We start from the raw sequence: 13,945 nt of genomic DNA, 5'->3' as shown, positions 1-13,945 counted from the left end.
TCTATATTACATGCCCCTATATTAGAGTTGGGCGATTTTTATTCACGGTGTCAGCTTCGGTCCTGGGGAGCTACAGGCAGGAGTTTTTGGGCGAGGCTTCGGCCTAGTCCGCGGTGTCTGGCCTCGCGGACTAGGCCGATGCCGCGGCCTCGCCTAAAAACTTCTGCCTGCAGCACCTCAGGACCTGCGCAGTGTCAGCGCCGGTCCTGGTGAAAAAAAAAATTGATTTGCTGAAATTTTGAATCTATTTGACCTCTCAACTTGATTCAAGATTTAAATCTTTCCCCCGCCCCCCAGCCCTACCCTATATTTCCCGCTCACCAAAGGTTTCTGTGGTTTGAGGTAGAACAGCAGCATTTTCAGTTTGTAACCTTGCCCTTCTGGCTAGCTACAGCACCCCAGGTGTTTACAAAAGTTCTGGCTCCACCTCTAGTTAGGTTAAGGGCATAACAGTCTTGGCGTACCTAGACGATCTATTGCTAATAGACCAGTTGGTGGCTCGTTTGGAGCAAAGCGTGTTCATTGCAACCAGTTGCCTGGAAAGTTTAGGTTGAGTATTCAACCTAGAGACGTCTTCCTTAAAACAGCTAAAAAGGCTGGAGTACTTGGGTCTGATCATAGACACAGCTCAGAAAAAGGTGTTCTTGCCTCAGGCAAAGAATAATTCCATAAGAGAGCTGGTGCAGATGGTCAGGTGAAAGGAGATCTCTCCATTCACCTTTGCATGAGGTCGTTAGGGAAGATGGTAGCTTCCTTTTGAAGCGGTTCCCTATGCCCAGTTCCATTCGAGACTGTTCTAAAACAGTATCCTGTCTGCTTGGAACAAAACGATTCAAGCTTTTAGACTTGCCAATGAGGCTGTCCCAAAGCCTCAGTTACTAACTCCTTCAGACCGGTTATCTGGAAGGTGGCAACGACAGATTCCAGCTTTCCAGGCTGGGGAGCAGTTCTAGAAAAGACAACTGTCAAGGACAGAAAGGACCTTGCCCATCAACATCCTAGAGATCCGAGCAGCAGGTCTGGCTCTAAAGGCCTGGACATTCAGGTTACGGGGTTCTCCTGTCAGGATCCAATACGACAATGCCACAGCCGTGGCTTACATCAATCACCAAGGGGGCACCAGGAGTCTCGCACCACAGAGGGAGGTGAACCATATCCTAATTTGGGCAGAGAGGAATGTCCTATGCCTATCGGTAGTTTTCAATCCGGGAGTCGAGAATTGGCAGGCGGACTTCTTGAGTCACCAGCAGTTACTCCTCGGGGAATGGTCTCTTCACCCCAACATTTTTCAGGCTGTTTGCCAGAAATGGGGGACTCCGGACATGGATCTTTTGGCATCCAGGTTCAACACTAAGTTGATCAACTTTGTGTCCAGGACAAGGGATCCACTCCCATGCGGAACAGATGTGTTGGTGACCCTGTGGGATTAGTTCTCGCTGATTTATGCATTTCCCCCTATTCAGTTGCTGCCACGACTTCTTTGCAGGATCAAACTGGAAAGAAAGCCTGTAATTCTGGTAGCCCCAGCGTGGCCCAGAAGGTCTTGGTATGCAGAAATCCTAAAATGGCGGTGGAGGATCCATGGTCCCTTCCACTATGGCCAGACTTACTCTCACAGGGGCCGATATTCCATCCTACCTTACGAACTGTAAATTTAACGGCTTGGCTATTGAAACCCACATTCCAAAGAAACGTGGGCTTTCCGGGTCAGTTATCACTACCTTGATTAATGCAAGGAAGCCAGCTTCCAGAACTATATATAAGAGTCTGGAGGGCCTGTGTTTCCTGGTGTGAATCCAAGGGTTGGCACCCTCGCAGGTATATCATAGGCAGAATTCTTGCCTTTCTACAATTAGGGGTAGAGATGAAGTTGATCTTTAGTACTATTAAGGGTCAAGTCTCAGCTTTATCGGTCTTATTTTAAAGGCCGCTTGCTACACATTCTTTAGTCTGGGGTTTTATGCAAGGGGTGATGAGGCTTAATCTGCCAGTTAGATCACCTTTGATCTCTCAGGACATGAACTTAGTTTTGTCAGTGTTACAAAAACTGCCATTTGAACCAATACAGCATATTTCCTTAGTCCTTCTGACAAGGACGTTGGTGTTCTTAGTTGCGATATAATCTCAGCAAGGAGGGTTTTGGAATTGGCTGTAAAGAGCCATACTTGATTATTCACAAAGACAGAGTGGTGTTGCATCCTCGTCCAGGGTTTCTGCCAAAAGTAGTTTCAGGTTTTCACCTGAACCAAGATGTTGTCCTACCTTCTTGTTTTCCAAAACCATGTTCCAGGGAAGAGAAGTCACTACATTGTCTTGATGTGGTGAGAGCAGTCAAAGTCTATTTAAAGACTACTGCTCAGATCCTGAAGACTCTTATTTATACTGCCAGAAGGTCCTAAGTAAGGACAGGCAGCATCAAAATCCACTGCCGCTAAGTGGATTTGGCAAGTTATAATTCAGGCTTATGATTTTAAGGGTTAAGATTTCACCTTTTCAAGTCAAAGCACACTCTACCAGAGCAGTTGGTGCTTTTTGGGCAGTGCGTCACCAGGCCTCCATGGCTCAGATCTGTGAGGCTGTAACTTGGTCTTCAGTACATACATTCACTAAGTTTTATCAGGTGGATGTAAGAATGTATGAGGATATATGAGCAGGTCACCTTTGGGCACAGTGTGCTGCAGGCAGCAGTATAGGTCCTCAAGTCTGGGGGTGCCCTATGGGTTGTGTCTCCCTCCACTCAAATAGCACTGCTATGGGACATCCCACATAGTGATTACTATGGTGCTCTGTGTCCCGTGATGTACAATAAAGAAAATAGGATTTTTATAACGGCTTGCCTGTAAAATCCTTTTCTTGGAGTACATCACAGGACACAGAGGTTCCCTCCCCTGTTTCTGGGGTTTAGGTTTATTGCTTTGCTACAAAAACTGAGGTACTCCTCGTAGGAGGGGGGTTACATAGGGATTGAACTTCCTGTATTGGGTATACGAGTGTCCATCACCTGAAGGTGCCTATATACCCACATAGTGAAGTTGGCCGTTCAAGTCCCTCTAATTTGCATAAATGAGCAGGTGGACCCAGGGCAAAGCCATAGATGAGATTAAGCATGCCTTGGTAGAGACAGGGCAAAGTAATGCAGTTAGAGAGGAGTGTTTACACAATACTTAGGAGGAGTCGGTTACCATTGTCATCAGTCTGCGTATAAAGTCAAGGGACCAATTCCTGAAGAGCTTGAGATGGGCCTCTGTTGTTGTTTGTGCTGGTTTCTTTGAGGTCTGCCATCAGTAGGGATCAGTAGACTGTAGCTGTGAGTTCCAATGCATGGTTACCAGGAGCCAGTTTGGAAAGTGATTGGGTCTATCTCGGGGAATGTAAACAGATGCAGGAGCTCCAAGGGGTGACATAGTGGGAAGGTATCAGTACCCTTATGAACAATATGATGGAATGGGCGTCCCCCTTTTTGTAAGTGAGACCTTTCTCTTCAATGCTGTGTAGAAGTGGTTTAAGTTCCGGCAACATCATCGGGGTTCTCCTGGAAATATCTGAGGTGAATAGCCGCACCATCAAATTCCAAGACCCCCACTTGCAAGGGCCGCCGCAGAATTTCTTCCTTAAGGTTAAAGGAATATACAGTGCCTTGCAAAAGTATTCTTTATTTTGTACTTTTCTGACATGCAGGTGGGGGATTTGGCTACCAGTAAGGGCATCCCACAGGTGGCGCTTTTTTTTTTTATTTTTTTTTTACATAGGAAAGGGAAAACGCCAAAAAAACAGTGGGGGGGGGGGGTTCCGGGGGACAAATTTCCTTTACTCCACCGCTTATACTGCAGGGGTGATACTTCCATCTTTTCCAGCCAAGATCACGGGCATTGCCGATTGCCTTGTACATTTTAACTTTTTCCCCTCTCACTACCCCATCCCCCCCCCCTTTTTTATTTTATTTTATTTTTTATTTTTTTTTGTACAGCCATGAGGAAAGATGGGAAAGGGAGAACGCGATTTAAACCTTTTAAAATACATTAAAGCGTAGTTCCACCCAAAAGTAGAAGCTCCACTTTTCTGCCCCCCCCCCCCCTTCTGGAGCCACTTTTGGCACCTTTCAGGGGGGAGCGGGTACCTGTTTTTGACAGGTACCCATCTCCACTTTCGAGAGATCTCACCGCGACAAGATCACTCAGTTCGGCCCCCTTCCTCCTTACCCTGCTGCAGAGCCATTCAGAAAGTGCCTCGTGCTTCTGCAGTAGGGATCCAGTTGTGAAGCCACAAGGCTTTACTGACTGTTTCCCTTACAGACAATGGTGGCAGCAGCACCCAAGAGTAGCAGGAAACATTGGCTGGGATGCGGGCATCGCTGGATTCCAGGACAGGTAAGTATCCTAATATTGAAAATAAGCAGCTAGAGTATGTGTATAAATTTATTTATTTTTGGGGGGGGGGGGGGGGGGGGCAGAACTCCGCTTTAGGAGTGTGGTGAGATTTAGAAAGGCAGTATTTTCCGTATGATAAGATCAAGAACATGGGGCCATGACCTCCAAACTACAAGGAGGAACGTTCCAAACTGGAATGCTTGGAACAAACCCCTAGCAGAAGCATCAAGTCTGTCACCAATAAATAAAATGTTAACATTCTTGGAGCAAACGTAGATCTTAACAAAAAATCTGGGCAGACTGGATAGACCACTTGGTCTTTTTGTGCCATCGTCTGTTTCTGTGTTTCTATTCACAGTTTAATTCCTGCATGCAGTAAAGCAATACTCTACTAATGTATTACTAGTCCTCTTTGTTTAAACAGTAGTGCAGTATAAAACAAGTTGTTGCCAAACTTTGTTTTCCAGGAATGGACGCTGGAGGTCAGAATGGAAATTTGCCATAACACAATCTACTACAAAGGTGGTGGGACTTTTAAAAATTCAGGTATACTGCTGTTTTTACCTTCTGTGGTGGTAATCCATCTTGCATTCATTGAAGTCCATTTTATCCTTTTTATTTATTTATCCCCCCCCCCCCCCCTGCGTACTTGTATGCGAGTAAGACTGTTAGGATGTTTACCCAGTGGGATTGCATAGTGTTGTAATTTCAGTAATAGTTTACACTACACTATTTAAAATTTTTTACCTTTTTATTTTAATGCAGGTTCTGCAGCATTTCCCTTAATTAACCACTTCATCACAGGACATTTTCACCCCCTTCCTGCCAGGCCAATTTTCAGCTTTCAGCACTGTAACATTTTGAAAGACAATTGCACGATACTGTACCCAAATTTAAATTTTTATTTTTTATTTTTTTTCCCCCCACAAATAGAGCTTTCTTTTGGTGGTATTTGATCACCTCTGCGGTTTTTATTTTTTTGTGCTATAAACAAAGAGCGGCAATTTTAGAGAACATGATTACAGTTTGCTATAATATCCCAATTTAAAAAAAGTCTTCCTCAGTTTAGGCCGAATATATATTCTTCTACATATTTTTGTTAAAAAATCGCAATAAGCATATACTGATTGCTTTGCGCAAAAGTTATGGCGCCTAAAAAGTAGGGGATAGGTTTTATGCATATATATCTATATCTATAGAGAGAGAGAGCTGATTCCTCTGCACCTGGGAGCCAACAGACACCACAAGCACTACCTGCTGGATAGCGGAGAACAGTTCAGGGTGGTGAGTCCTGTGGGAAAGAGCCCCTTAGCCAGCAGCAGTAAGGAGGGTGGGACTGTCACTGTCCTAAGTCCCCCTCAGGTGGCAGACATCAGAAATTGGTGTTTCTTCCCCCGAAATCCAGGCAATTGCAACCGGTTCGCCTGCGGAATGCGTGGTGCCTTTGGACACCTTGTCAGCGGTCCTCAATTTGTTTGTTGCTAAGATAGAGGCGGTGCATGTGCGCAAAGGTGCTAAAAAGTGGCCCCTGCCCCCCCCCCCGTCCTCTGGGGTGTGCTCTGGCGTGGACTCGGGCCCTGCAGAGGCTGATGACCCCTGCTTTGTCGTTTTTCAGATGACGCTGACCAGGACGGGGATGAGTCCCTGTCCGGGTCCATGCACGCAAAGCGCTTGTTGGAGCACTTATCACAGCTGTGCGTGATACCCTGAAGATTCAGGGGCCAGCAGATTCCTCTGCTGATATAGCGGTCCCTTTTGGGTCCTGTAAGCCAGACCGTTCACCTAAGGTGTTCCCGTATCTGACTTATTTTGACAAGTTAATTTACAAGCAATGGTGTCGACCGCAATGAACCTTTTTGATGCGTTACCCCTTTGAGGAGAGCCTTCTCAAAAAGTGGTCGGCTCCTCTAGTCGTGGACCCCGCCAGTAGCCAGGTTAAACAAAGTAACCACGCTCCCGGTAGAGGGGACTCCTGCTTTTTAATGGATCCCCTGCACATTAAGGCCGAGGTAGTGGCTCGTTCCTTGTTTACGGTTGTAGGGTCAGCCGTGCGACCAGTACTGGCATCTGCACTTGTGTCGCAGACACTAACTGAGTGGGCAAAGTGTTGCACCGCGAATTGGGAGAACAGGCTTCTCCTGTCTGCGTGGAACTAGCAGACCAACTAGTGCAAGGCCTTAAGTACATTTGTGACGCAGCCCTGGATACTCTCCCCCTGTTATCCAGGGCTTCAGTGTCAGCAGTGGTGCTGAGGCACCTGATTTGGTTGAAATGCTGGTCTGCTGACTAGGCATCCAAGAAAGCCCCGATGGATCCTCCCTTCCTTGGCAACCAGCTTTTTGTAGCCTCTTTGGATGACATTATTAAGAATGCCACTGGTGGTAAGAGTACACTACTCTGACAGACCAGGAAGGCTAAGGAGCCACGCCATAGGCAAGGGCCCTCCTTTTCCGCTCACAAACGGCTTTTTCATCTGCCCGGAGCTTCAGCCAAATGTCCCCAGGACGACCGCGGAAGGACAAACGTCCCTGGAACCGCTAGCCTACGAACAAGAGTGCTACCGCATGAAGGTTTGCCCCACCCATGTCTCGGGTGGGGGGTTGCCTTCGGGAGTTTGCAGCCCGGTGGTCCTCTCGACTGTCCAATCAACGGGTCTGCAAACTGATTTCCTCAGGCTACAAGATGGTTTCTCTTGGCCGCCTAACATATTCATCCCCTCCAGCATTCCCGTTCTCCAGACTCGCCAGGAGGCCCTCTTGGGGGCAGTAAGGGACCTGCTGAATCGAGGGGTCAGGGCCTCTGGTCAACAGAGGAATCCAGATTGCCATTCAATCTGCTCGAGCTGAGAGCGATCAGGCTATGCCTCTCCACATGGTTGATGAGACTGCAAGGGCGTCCGATCAGGATCCAGTCAGACAATGCCACGGCTGTGGCGTATGTCAATCACCAAGGAGGAACAAGAAGCTCTAGATTGGCCTCAGCGGCCTTGGTACGCAGACCTAGGGCAGCTGGTGGCAGACTCCCCCTGGGACTGCCTTTACGAGAGGACCTTCTGTCTCGAGGTCTGCTTCTCCATCCTGCTTTAACGGCATGGCCATTGAGAGCCAGGTGTTGAGGAACCGGGGTCTGTCGAACTCGTTGATTCCCATTATGTTCAGAGCATGGAAATCCTCTTCTAGGAAGATTTATCATCGTACCTGGAAGGCTTACATCTCCATGTGTGAGGAGAAAGGATGGCATCCGCGCTCCTTTTCTATATCCAGGATCCTGCTGTTTCTTCAGCAAGGAGTAGACCAGAAATTGCATCATTAAAGGACAAATATCAGCCTTGGCTGTTCCCCCCAACGACCCCTGGCGTCTCACTCGCTGGTGAGTACCTTTTGTTCAACGGGTGCGACATGTAGTCCCTCCGGTGAGTCCACCGTTAACACCAGGTTCAGATCCCATGGGGGTATCGGCGCTTCAAAAGTTGCCATTTGAAAATATCAGGGAGATTCCCCTGTTGACTCTTTCCCAGAAAGTGGTCTTTCTAGTGGCCATCACGTTGGCCAAGAGGGTTTCGGAACTGGCGGCCTTGTCCTGCAAGTCGCCCTATCTGGTTATCCACAAGGATAAGGTGGTGTTGCGTCCGCAACAGTCTTTCCTGCCAAAGGTGGTCTCTGTGTTTCACATCAATGAGGACATTGTGTTACCATCTCTGTGTCCTAAGCCGACACATCCTAAGGAGGTGGCCCTTCACGCTCTGGACGTGGTTCGGGCTCTGAAGGTGTAGTTGTCTGCCACAGCTCCCTTTCGGAAGTCGGACTCACTGTTTGTTTCGGTGGCTGGTCCAAAGAAGGGCATGGCGGTCTCGTCGGTCACCATTTCCAGGTGGATCAGACAGATTGTAGTAGAAGCCTATGCCTTGAAGGGGCAGGTGCCCCCCTTTCCAGTCACGGCCCACTCCACAAGGGCAATCGGAACGTCTTGGGCCTTCCGACACCAAGCGTCTGTCGCTCAGGTGCATAAAGCGGCGACCTGATCGTCTGTCCACACGTTTACCAAGTTCTACAAGGTAGGCGTCAGTGCATCGGCCGATGCCTGTTTTGGCCGCAAAGTTTTGCAGGTGGCCGTATAGTTGCAATTGGGTATGCAATATTTTCTTTTTTCCTGGTTTTTGAGTAAAAACACAGTACCTTAACCACTTCGCATCCAGGCCAATTCTGACATTTCTCTTCTACATGTAAAATTCATCTTTTTTTTTTTTTTTTTTTTTTGCTAGAAAATTACATAGAACCCCCAAACATTATGCTTTTTTTTTTTTTTTTTTTTTAGCAAAGACCCTAGAGAATACAATGGCGGTTGTTGCAACTTTTTATCTCGCATGGTATTTTCGCAGCAATTTTTCGAACGCGCTTTTTTTTTTTTTTTTTCAGAAAAAAAACTGTTTCATGCTTAAAAAAAAAAAACAGTAAAGTTAGCCCAAATTTTTGCATAATGTGATTGGTATTTTGGTATTTAAAAATCCCCATAGGCGACGCTTTAAATTTTTTTACTGGTTACATGTTTTGCGTTACAGAGGAGGTCTATGGCTAGAATTATTGCTCTCGCTCTAACGTTCACGGCGATACCTCACATGTGTGGTTTGCACACCGTTTTCATATGTGGGCGGGACTTACGTATGCGTTCGCTTCTGAGTACGAGCTCACTGGGACAGGGGCACTTTAATTTTTTTTTTGTTAATTTTACTCTTATTTTTTTTGTTTAACACTTAAAAAAAAATTGATTACTTTTATTCCTATTACAAGGAATGTAAACATCCCTTGTAATAGAAATATGGCACGATCGAACCTATTTACAGTGAGATATGGGGTCAATAAGACCCCACATCTCACCTCTAGGCTGGGAAGCCTAAAATGAAAAAACAAAAACGATCCTGGCTTCCTAGCCATATCAGCGCCGTTATTTTGAATGCAGAGGCTGGGCGTGACGTCATAACATCGCGCCCGGCCTCCGAACGATCACAGAGACTCCGGGGACGATCTGGTCCGCCGGAAATCTCTATGGTATTATCCGGGAGCCGGCGGATCCTGTGACCTACTCTCCAATGGAAGCGGTGAGTCGGTAGAAGAACCAGAGAGAGGGGGGGGGGGCAGCCGCTATGATCGTTCTTAGGGTGCAGGGAATCGCCGGCTGAAAACGCTGATATCTGAATGATGTCTGTGGCCTCAGGCATCATTCAGATATAACCACCGAAAGCCGAGGCCGTCCCTGGACGTCCTACCGGCGCGAAGTGGTTAAGTTAATGCACGGTTGCATTACATTCCGCAGTTTTTTTTGCGGTTGTGGGTAGTCACTCCTGTTGAGGTTACCCTGGTTTTGTGTGGGTTTTTTTTTTTTTTTTTTTTCCTTCCCCCATGCACTGTTGTGTTTTGTGGGTAAAGTTTCACTAGTTCCCACTTGCCATGGTGGATCAAGTTTTTATGCTGTTTTCCCACCCCTCATTTGGCACTGCTTGGGGATCCCAATGGCTAAGATAGGAGTTGTGTCGGTCCGTGAATATAAGAGAAAATAGGATTTTTTGTACTCGCCGTAAAATCCTTTTTCTCTGTAATTCACCGACCGACACAGCACCCACCCCTCCTTCTTTTTTTTTTTTTTTCTTTTTTTTTTTTTTTCTCTTTACATTATACTGATTGTTGACGTACTGAGGTCTGTCTGTCAGACTGGAGGGTTGTAGCTCAAGGGACCGCCCCTGGGTGGAACTAAGAGTTCTAAGACCCCTTTCGCACTAGGGCGTTTTTCAGGCGTTTTGCAGGCGCTTGCGCGTTAAAAAAAGCGTCTGTAAAGCGCTTGAAAGAAGCCTCATCTGCAATCCCAATGGGAAAGCCCAAGTGCTTTAAGACCCCTTTCACACCACACCGCTGATGGCGTCGGCGGTAAAACGCCACTATTTTTAGAGGCGTTTTACCGCCGGATTTGCAGCGCATTTCGGCCGCTAGCGGGGCACTTTACCCCCCGCTAGCGGCCGCAAAAGGGTTAAAACCGCCAGCAATACGCCGCAATAGCGGCGTTTTGCCGGCGGCGTTACAGCACTGCCCCATTGATTTCAATGGGGAGCAGCGGTGGAGGAGCGGTAAACACACCGCTTCTTCACCGCTCCAAAGAAGCTGCTGGTAGGACTTTTTTCTGACGTCCTGCCAGCGCACCGCTGTAGTGTGAAAGCCCTCGGGGCTTTCACACTACACACAATGGTGCAGCTTCTTTAGGGCGGATTGCAGGCGCTATTTCTAACGCTATAGCGCCTGCAAAATGCCCTGGTGTGAAAGGGGTCTTAGAGCCCTTTCACAATGTCAGCGCCTGAAAAAACGCTCGTAAAGCGCTGCTTAAACTAGCAGCTCTTTACCTGCGTTATTGGGGCGCTTTTAACTCCTGCTAGTGGCCAAATAAAGGGTTAAAAGCGCACACAAAACGCTGCTGCCAATAACGCTTTTCAGGCGTTTTTCGGGCGTTTTACAGGCGCTTCCCAGTGATTTCAATGGGAAGGGGCGCTTTAGGAGCGTTTTGTATTCACCGCTCCAAAAGCGCTGCAAAGAAGCTGCTTGCAGGACTTTTTTTGACGCCCTGCCAGTGCAGCGCCTCGGTGTGAAAGCACTCGGGCTTTTACATTGGGATTGCAGTTGCGGCTTCTTTCATGTGCTTTAACACTAAAGCACCTGAAAAACGCTCCAGTGTGAAAGATCTCAGTGTGAAAGCACTCGGGCTTTTACATTGGGATTGCAGTTGCAGCTTCTTTCAAGCGCTTTACAGGCGCTTTTTTTTTTAAAGCTAAATCGCCTGAAAAACGCCCCAGTGTGAAAGGGGTCTTAGTGTTGTGTTACAACTAATGCCTAGTATCTCCTAGTAATAGGGCATAACAACCCAATGGTTAAGAGAGGAGCTGTGTCGGTCATTGAATTACAGAGAAAAGGAGTCCAAAAAATCCTTTTTTTTTTTTTTTTCTAGCAATTTTTTTTGTTTTTTTTAGCAGAGACCCTAGGGAATAAGATATTGATCGTTGCAATTTTTTTTACATGTTATTTGAGCAAAAAAAATGGGGGAAAAAATGTACTTTAATGAATTCAAAAAACAAAACCCAGTATATACTCTCATTTATATTTTACCAAAAAATTGAAGATGTTGCTTACGTGTAAACCCAGGCCTATGTACACTACTCAGGGCCAAAATACTTCACAGTTCTCAAAGTCAAATAATAAAATTCAAACACAAGTTTTAAATTATAAAGTGAGACCTGTTTAATCGCTTTTCAGCGGATAAGGCTATTCTATGCAAAAGATGCTGTTTTAAAATGTTAAATTATAAAAAATTAACATAAAGTTCAGAAACTGCTGCATCAGTCCTTCATACAAAATATGTACACAACGACAATAATTTTAAAAAGCAAAAGTATTCAAAATGCTGCTTTTGGCATTTTTTAATACTTTCAAGTGCAGAGGAGGAATTTGGGGTCTTAGACCCCAGGTCCCTCCATAAAGAGTACCTGTCACTGCCTATTACTGTCACAGGGTATGTTTACATTCCTTGTGACGGCAATAAAAGTGATCAGAACTTTTTCACAGACCTCCTCTCAAAAGACTCTAAACTGGTAACCATGAAAAAATAAAATGTAAATGTCGCCTATGGAGATTAAATGCTGTCATTTGTCGCCATTCCATGAGTGCGTGCAATTTTAAGCATAACATTTTAGTTATCTATTTACTCGGCATAACATCTTTCACAATATGAAAAAAAGGGCTAACTTTACTGTTTCGTTTTTTGTAAATTCAGTGAAGTGTATTTTTTTTTTTTTTTTTTTTTTTTTTTTAAACAAAATGCATTTTGAAAGAACGCTGCGCAAATACATGTCAGTACTGTGGAAAAATATTGCAACGATGGCCATGTTATTCTCTAGGGTCTTTGCTAAAAAAAATTATATATAATGTTTGGAGGTTCTAAGTAATTTTCTAGCAAAAAATACAGTTTTTTAACTTTTAATTAAGTGTCAGAAATAGGCTTGGCCCTTAAGTGGTTAAATTATTTGACAAGGTAGTATTTTCTGCAGTGTAACAATCTCGTATATTTTACATAGGTCCATTATTATGAAGACGGAAATGTACAGTTAGTGAGCCATAAAGATGTTGAAGAATCCCTAACGGTGTCTGTAAGTATGCTTTTCACCCATCCAGAGCACACGGCATAAAGTTCTGTTTGTTTTTTTTTTTTTATTAATATAGTGAGATTATCCCTCCAACTTGGATCCTTGTATGGTAGCAGGCTGATTAAAATGCTATTCACAATTTTCCAGAGTCTAAATATAGCCACACCGTTACGCACATTGTACAACATACGAAGTTGGGTTAAAATTGAAAGCTTTAAAATGTATTGATAAACAATGCATTCATCAGATCTGGACATTTTCTGAGTTTAGAAAGGAAAGTACATTTTACTTCAGTAGTGTCTTGGACTTTAGTATTAAGTTGATTACAACCAATATTTACCTTTTTAATAAAATTAGCCCTTTACTGAAATAAGTAACCAATTATTATAATGTCCCCGAAAAGATCGGTAACATGTAGGGTACTATAGATACACTTTCCAGATGGTATGGGAACCCTGGTTAAGTCACAGCTTTGATGAAACTTAGAACAGTGATGGTTAAATATTGAAATTTTTTTGGTTGAGTTATAAAAATTTGATTTTATTTTTTATTTAATTTTTTTTTAACCAATTCAGCCCCCGAAGGATTTACCCCCTTCCTGACTGGGCCATTTTTTGCGACACAGCACTGCGCCGCTTTAACTGGCAACACGGTCGTGCGATGCTGCAGCCAAACAAAATTTGTCACACACACACACAGAGCTTCCTTTTTTGAGCACCTTTTTTGCGTTTTTTTTTTTTTTTTTTTTTTTTTTTACTTTTTGCCATAATATCCCAATTAGTTTTTTTTTTTTTTTAAATCCAATTTCTTTCTCAGCTTAGGCTGGTATATATTCTACATAATTTTTGGTTAAAAAAAAAACCTCAATAAGCGTACATTTGATTGGTTTGCGCAAAAGTTATAGCGTCTATACAATATGGGATAGATTTATGGCTCTTTTTTATTTTTACTAGTAATGGCGGCAATCTGAAAATTTCCTTGGGACTGCAACATTGCGGCGGACAGATTGGACACTTGACACTTTTTTGGGACCATTGACATTTAGACAGCAATCGGAGCTAAAAATACACCGATTACTGTATACATGTCACTGGCATAGAAGGGGTTAATGCTAGTGGATGATCAAGGGGTTAAATGTGTTCCCTCAGTGTGTTCTAACTGTAGGGGGGATGGAACTGCCTGAGGCAGGAGACCGATCATTGTTCCTATATACTAGGAACACACTATCTGTCTCCTCTCCCCTGCCTGTTTGCACACACATCCTGGTTTCGTTTTTTTCCACACCATCAGAATATAAAATGTCTGAGAATGGTAGTAAACCTTTAGAGAAACCCACTGAAATGACAACAGCACAGAGCTGAGTGTAATCTGACACCTGAGTAGAAAACTGCATGTGCAGTGA

General features: G+C 44.8%; 1 protein-coding gene across 1 annotated transcript in view; it reads left to right on the top strand.

Annotated features, from left to right (window-relative positions):
- The window catches only part of LOC143960255 (F-actin-capping protein subunit alpha-2-like), an 80,695-nt gene that overhangs the window by 45,500 nt on the left and 21,250 nt on the right, over positions 1-13,945 (top strand). The window contains exons 7-8 of the mRNA XM_077468639.1: positions 4,835-4,913; positions 12,475-12,546. Of these exons, the coding sequence (XP_077324765.1) occupies positions 4,835-4,913; positions 12,475-12,546 (151 nt within the window). The remainder of the gene's footprint in view (positions 1-4,834; positions 4,914-12,474; positions 12,547-13,945) is intronic.

Source organism: Lithobates pipiens, unplaced genomic scaffold, assembly GCF_037356315.1.
Source record: "Lithobates pipiens isolate NorthernLeopardFrog02 unplaced genomic scaffold, aLitPip1_a1.2 Scaffold_8, whole genome shotgun sequence".
Lineage (NCBI taxonomy): Eukaryota > Metazoa > Chordata > Amphibia > Anura > Ranidae > Lithobates > Lithobates pipiens.
The sequence above is the reverse complement of the archived record's forward strand: the minus strand, read 5'-3'. Positions and strand labels throughout refer to the sequence as shown.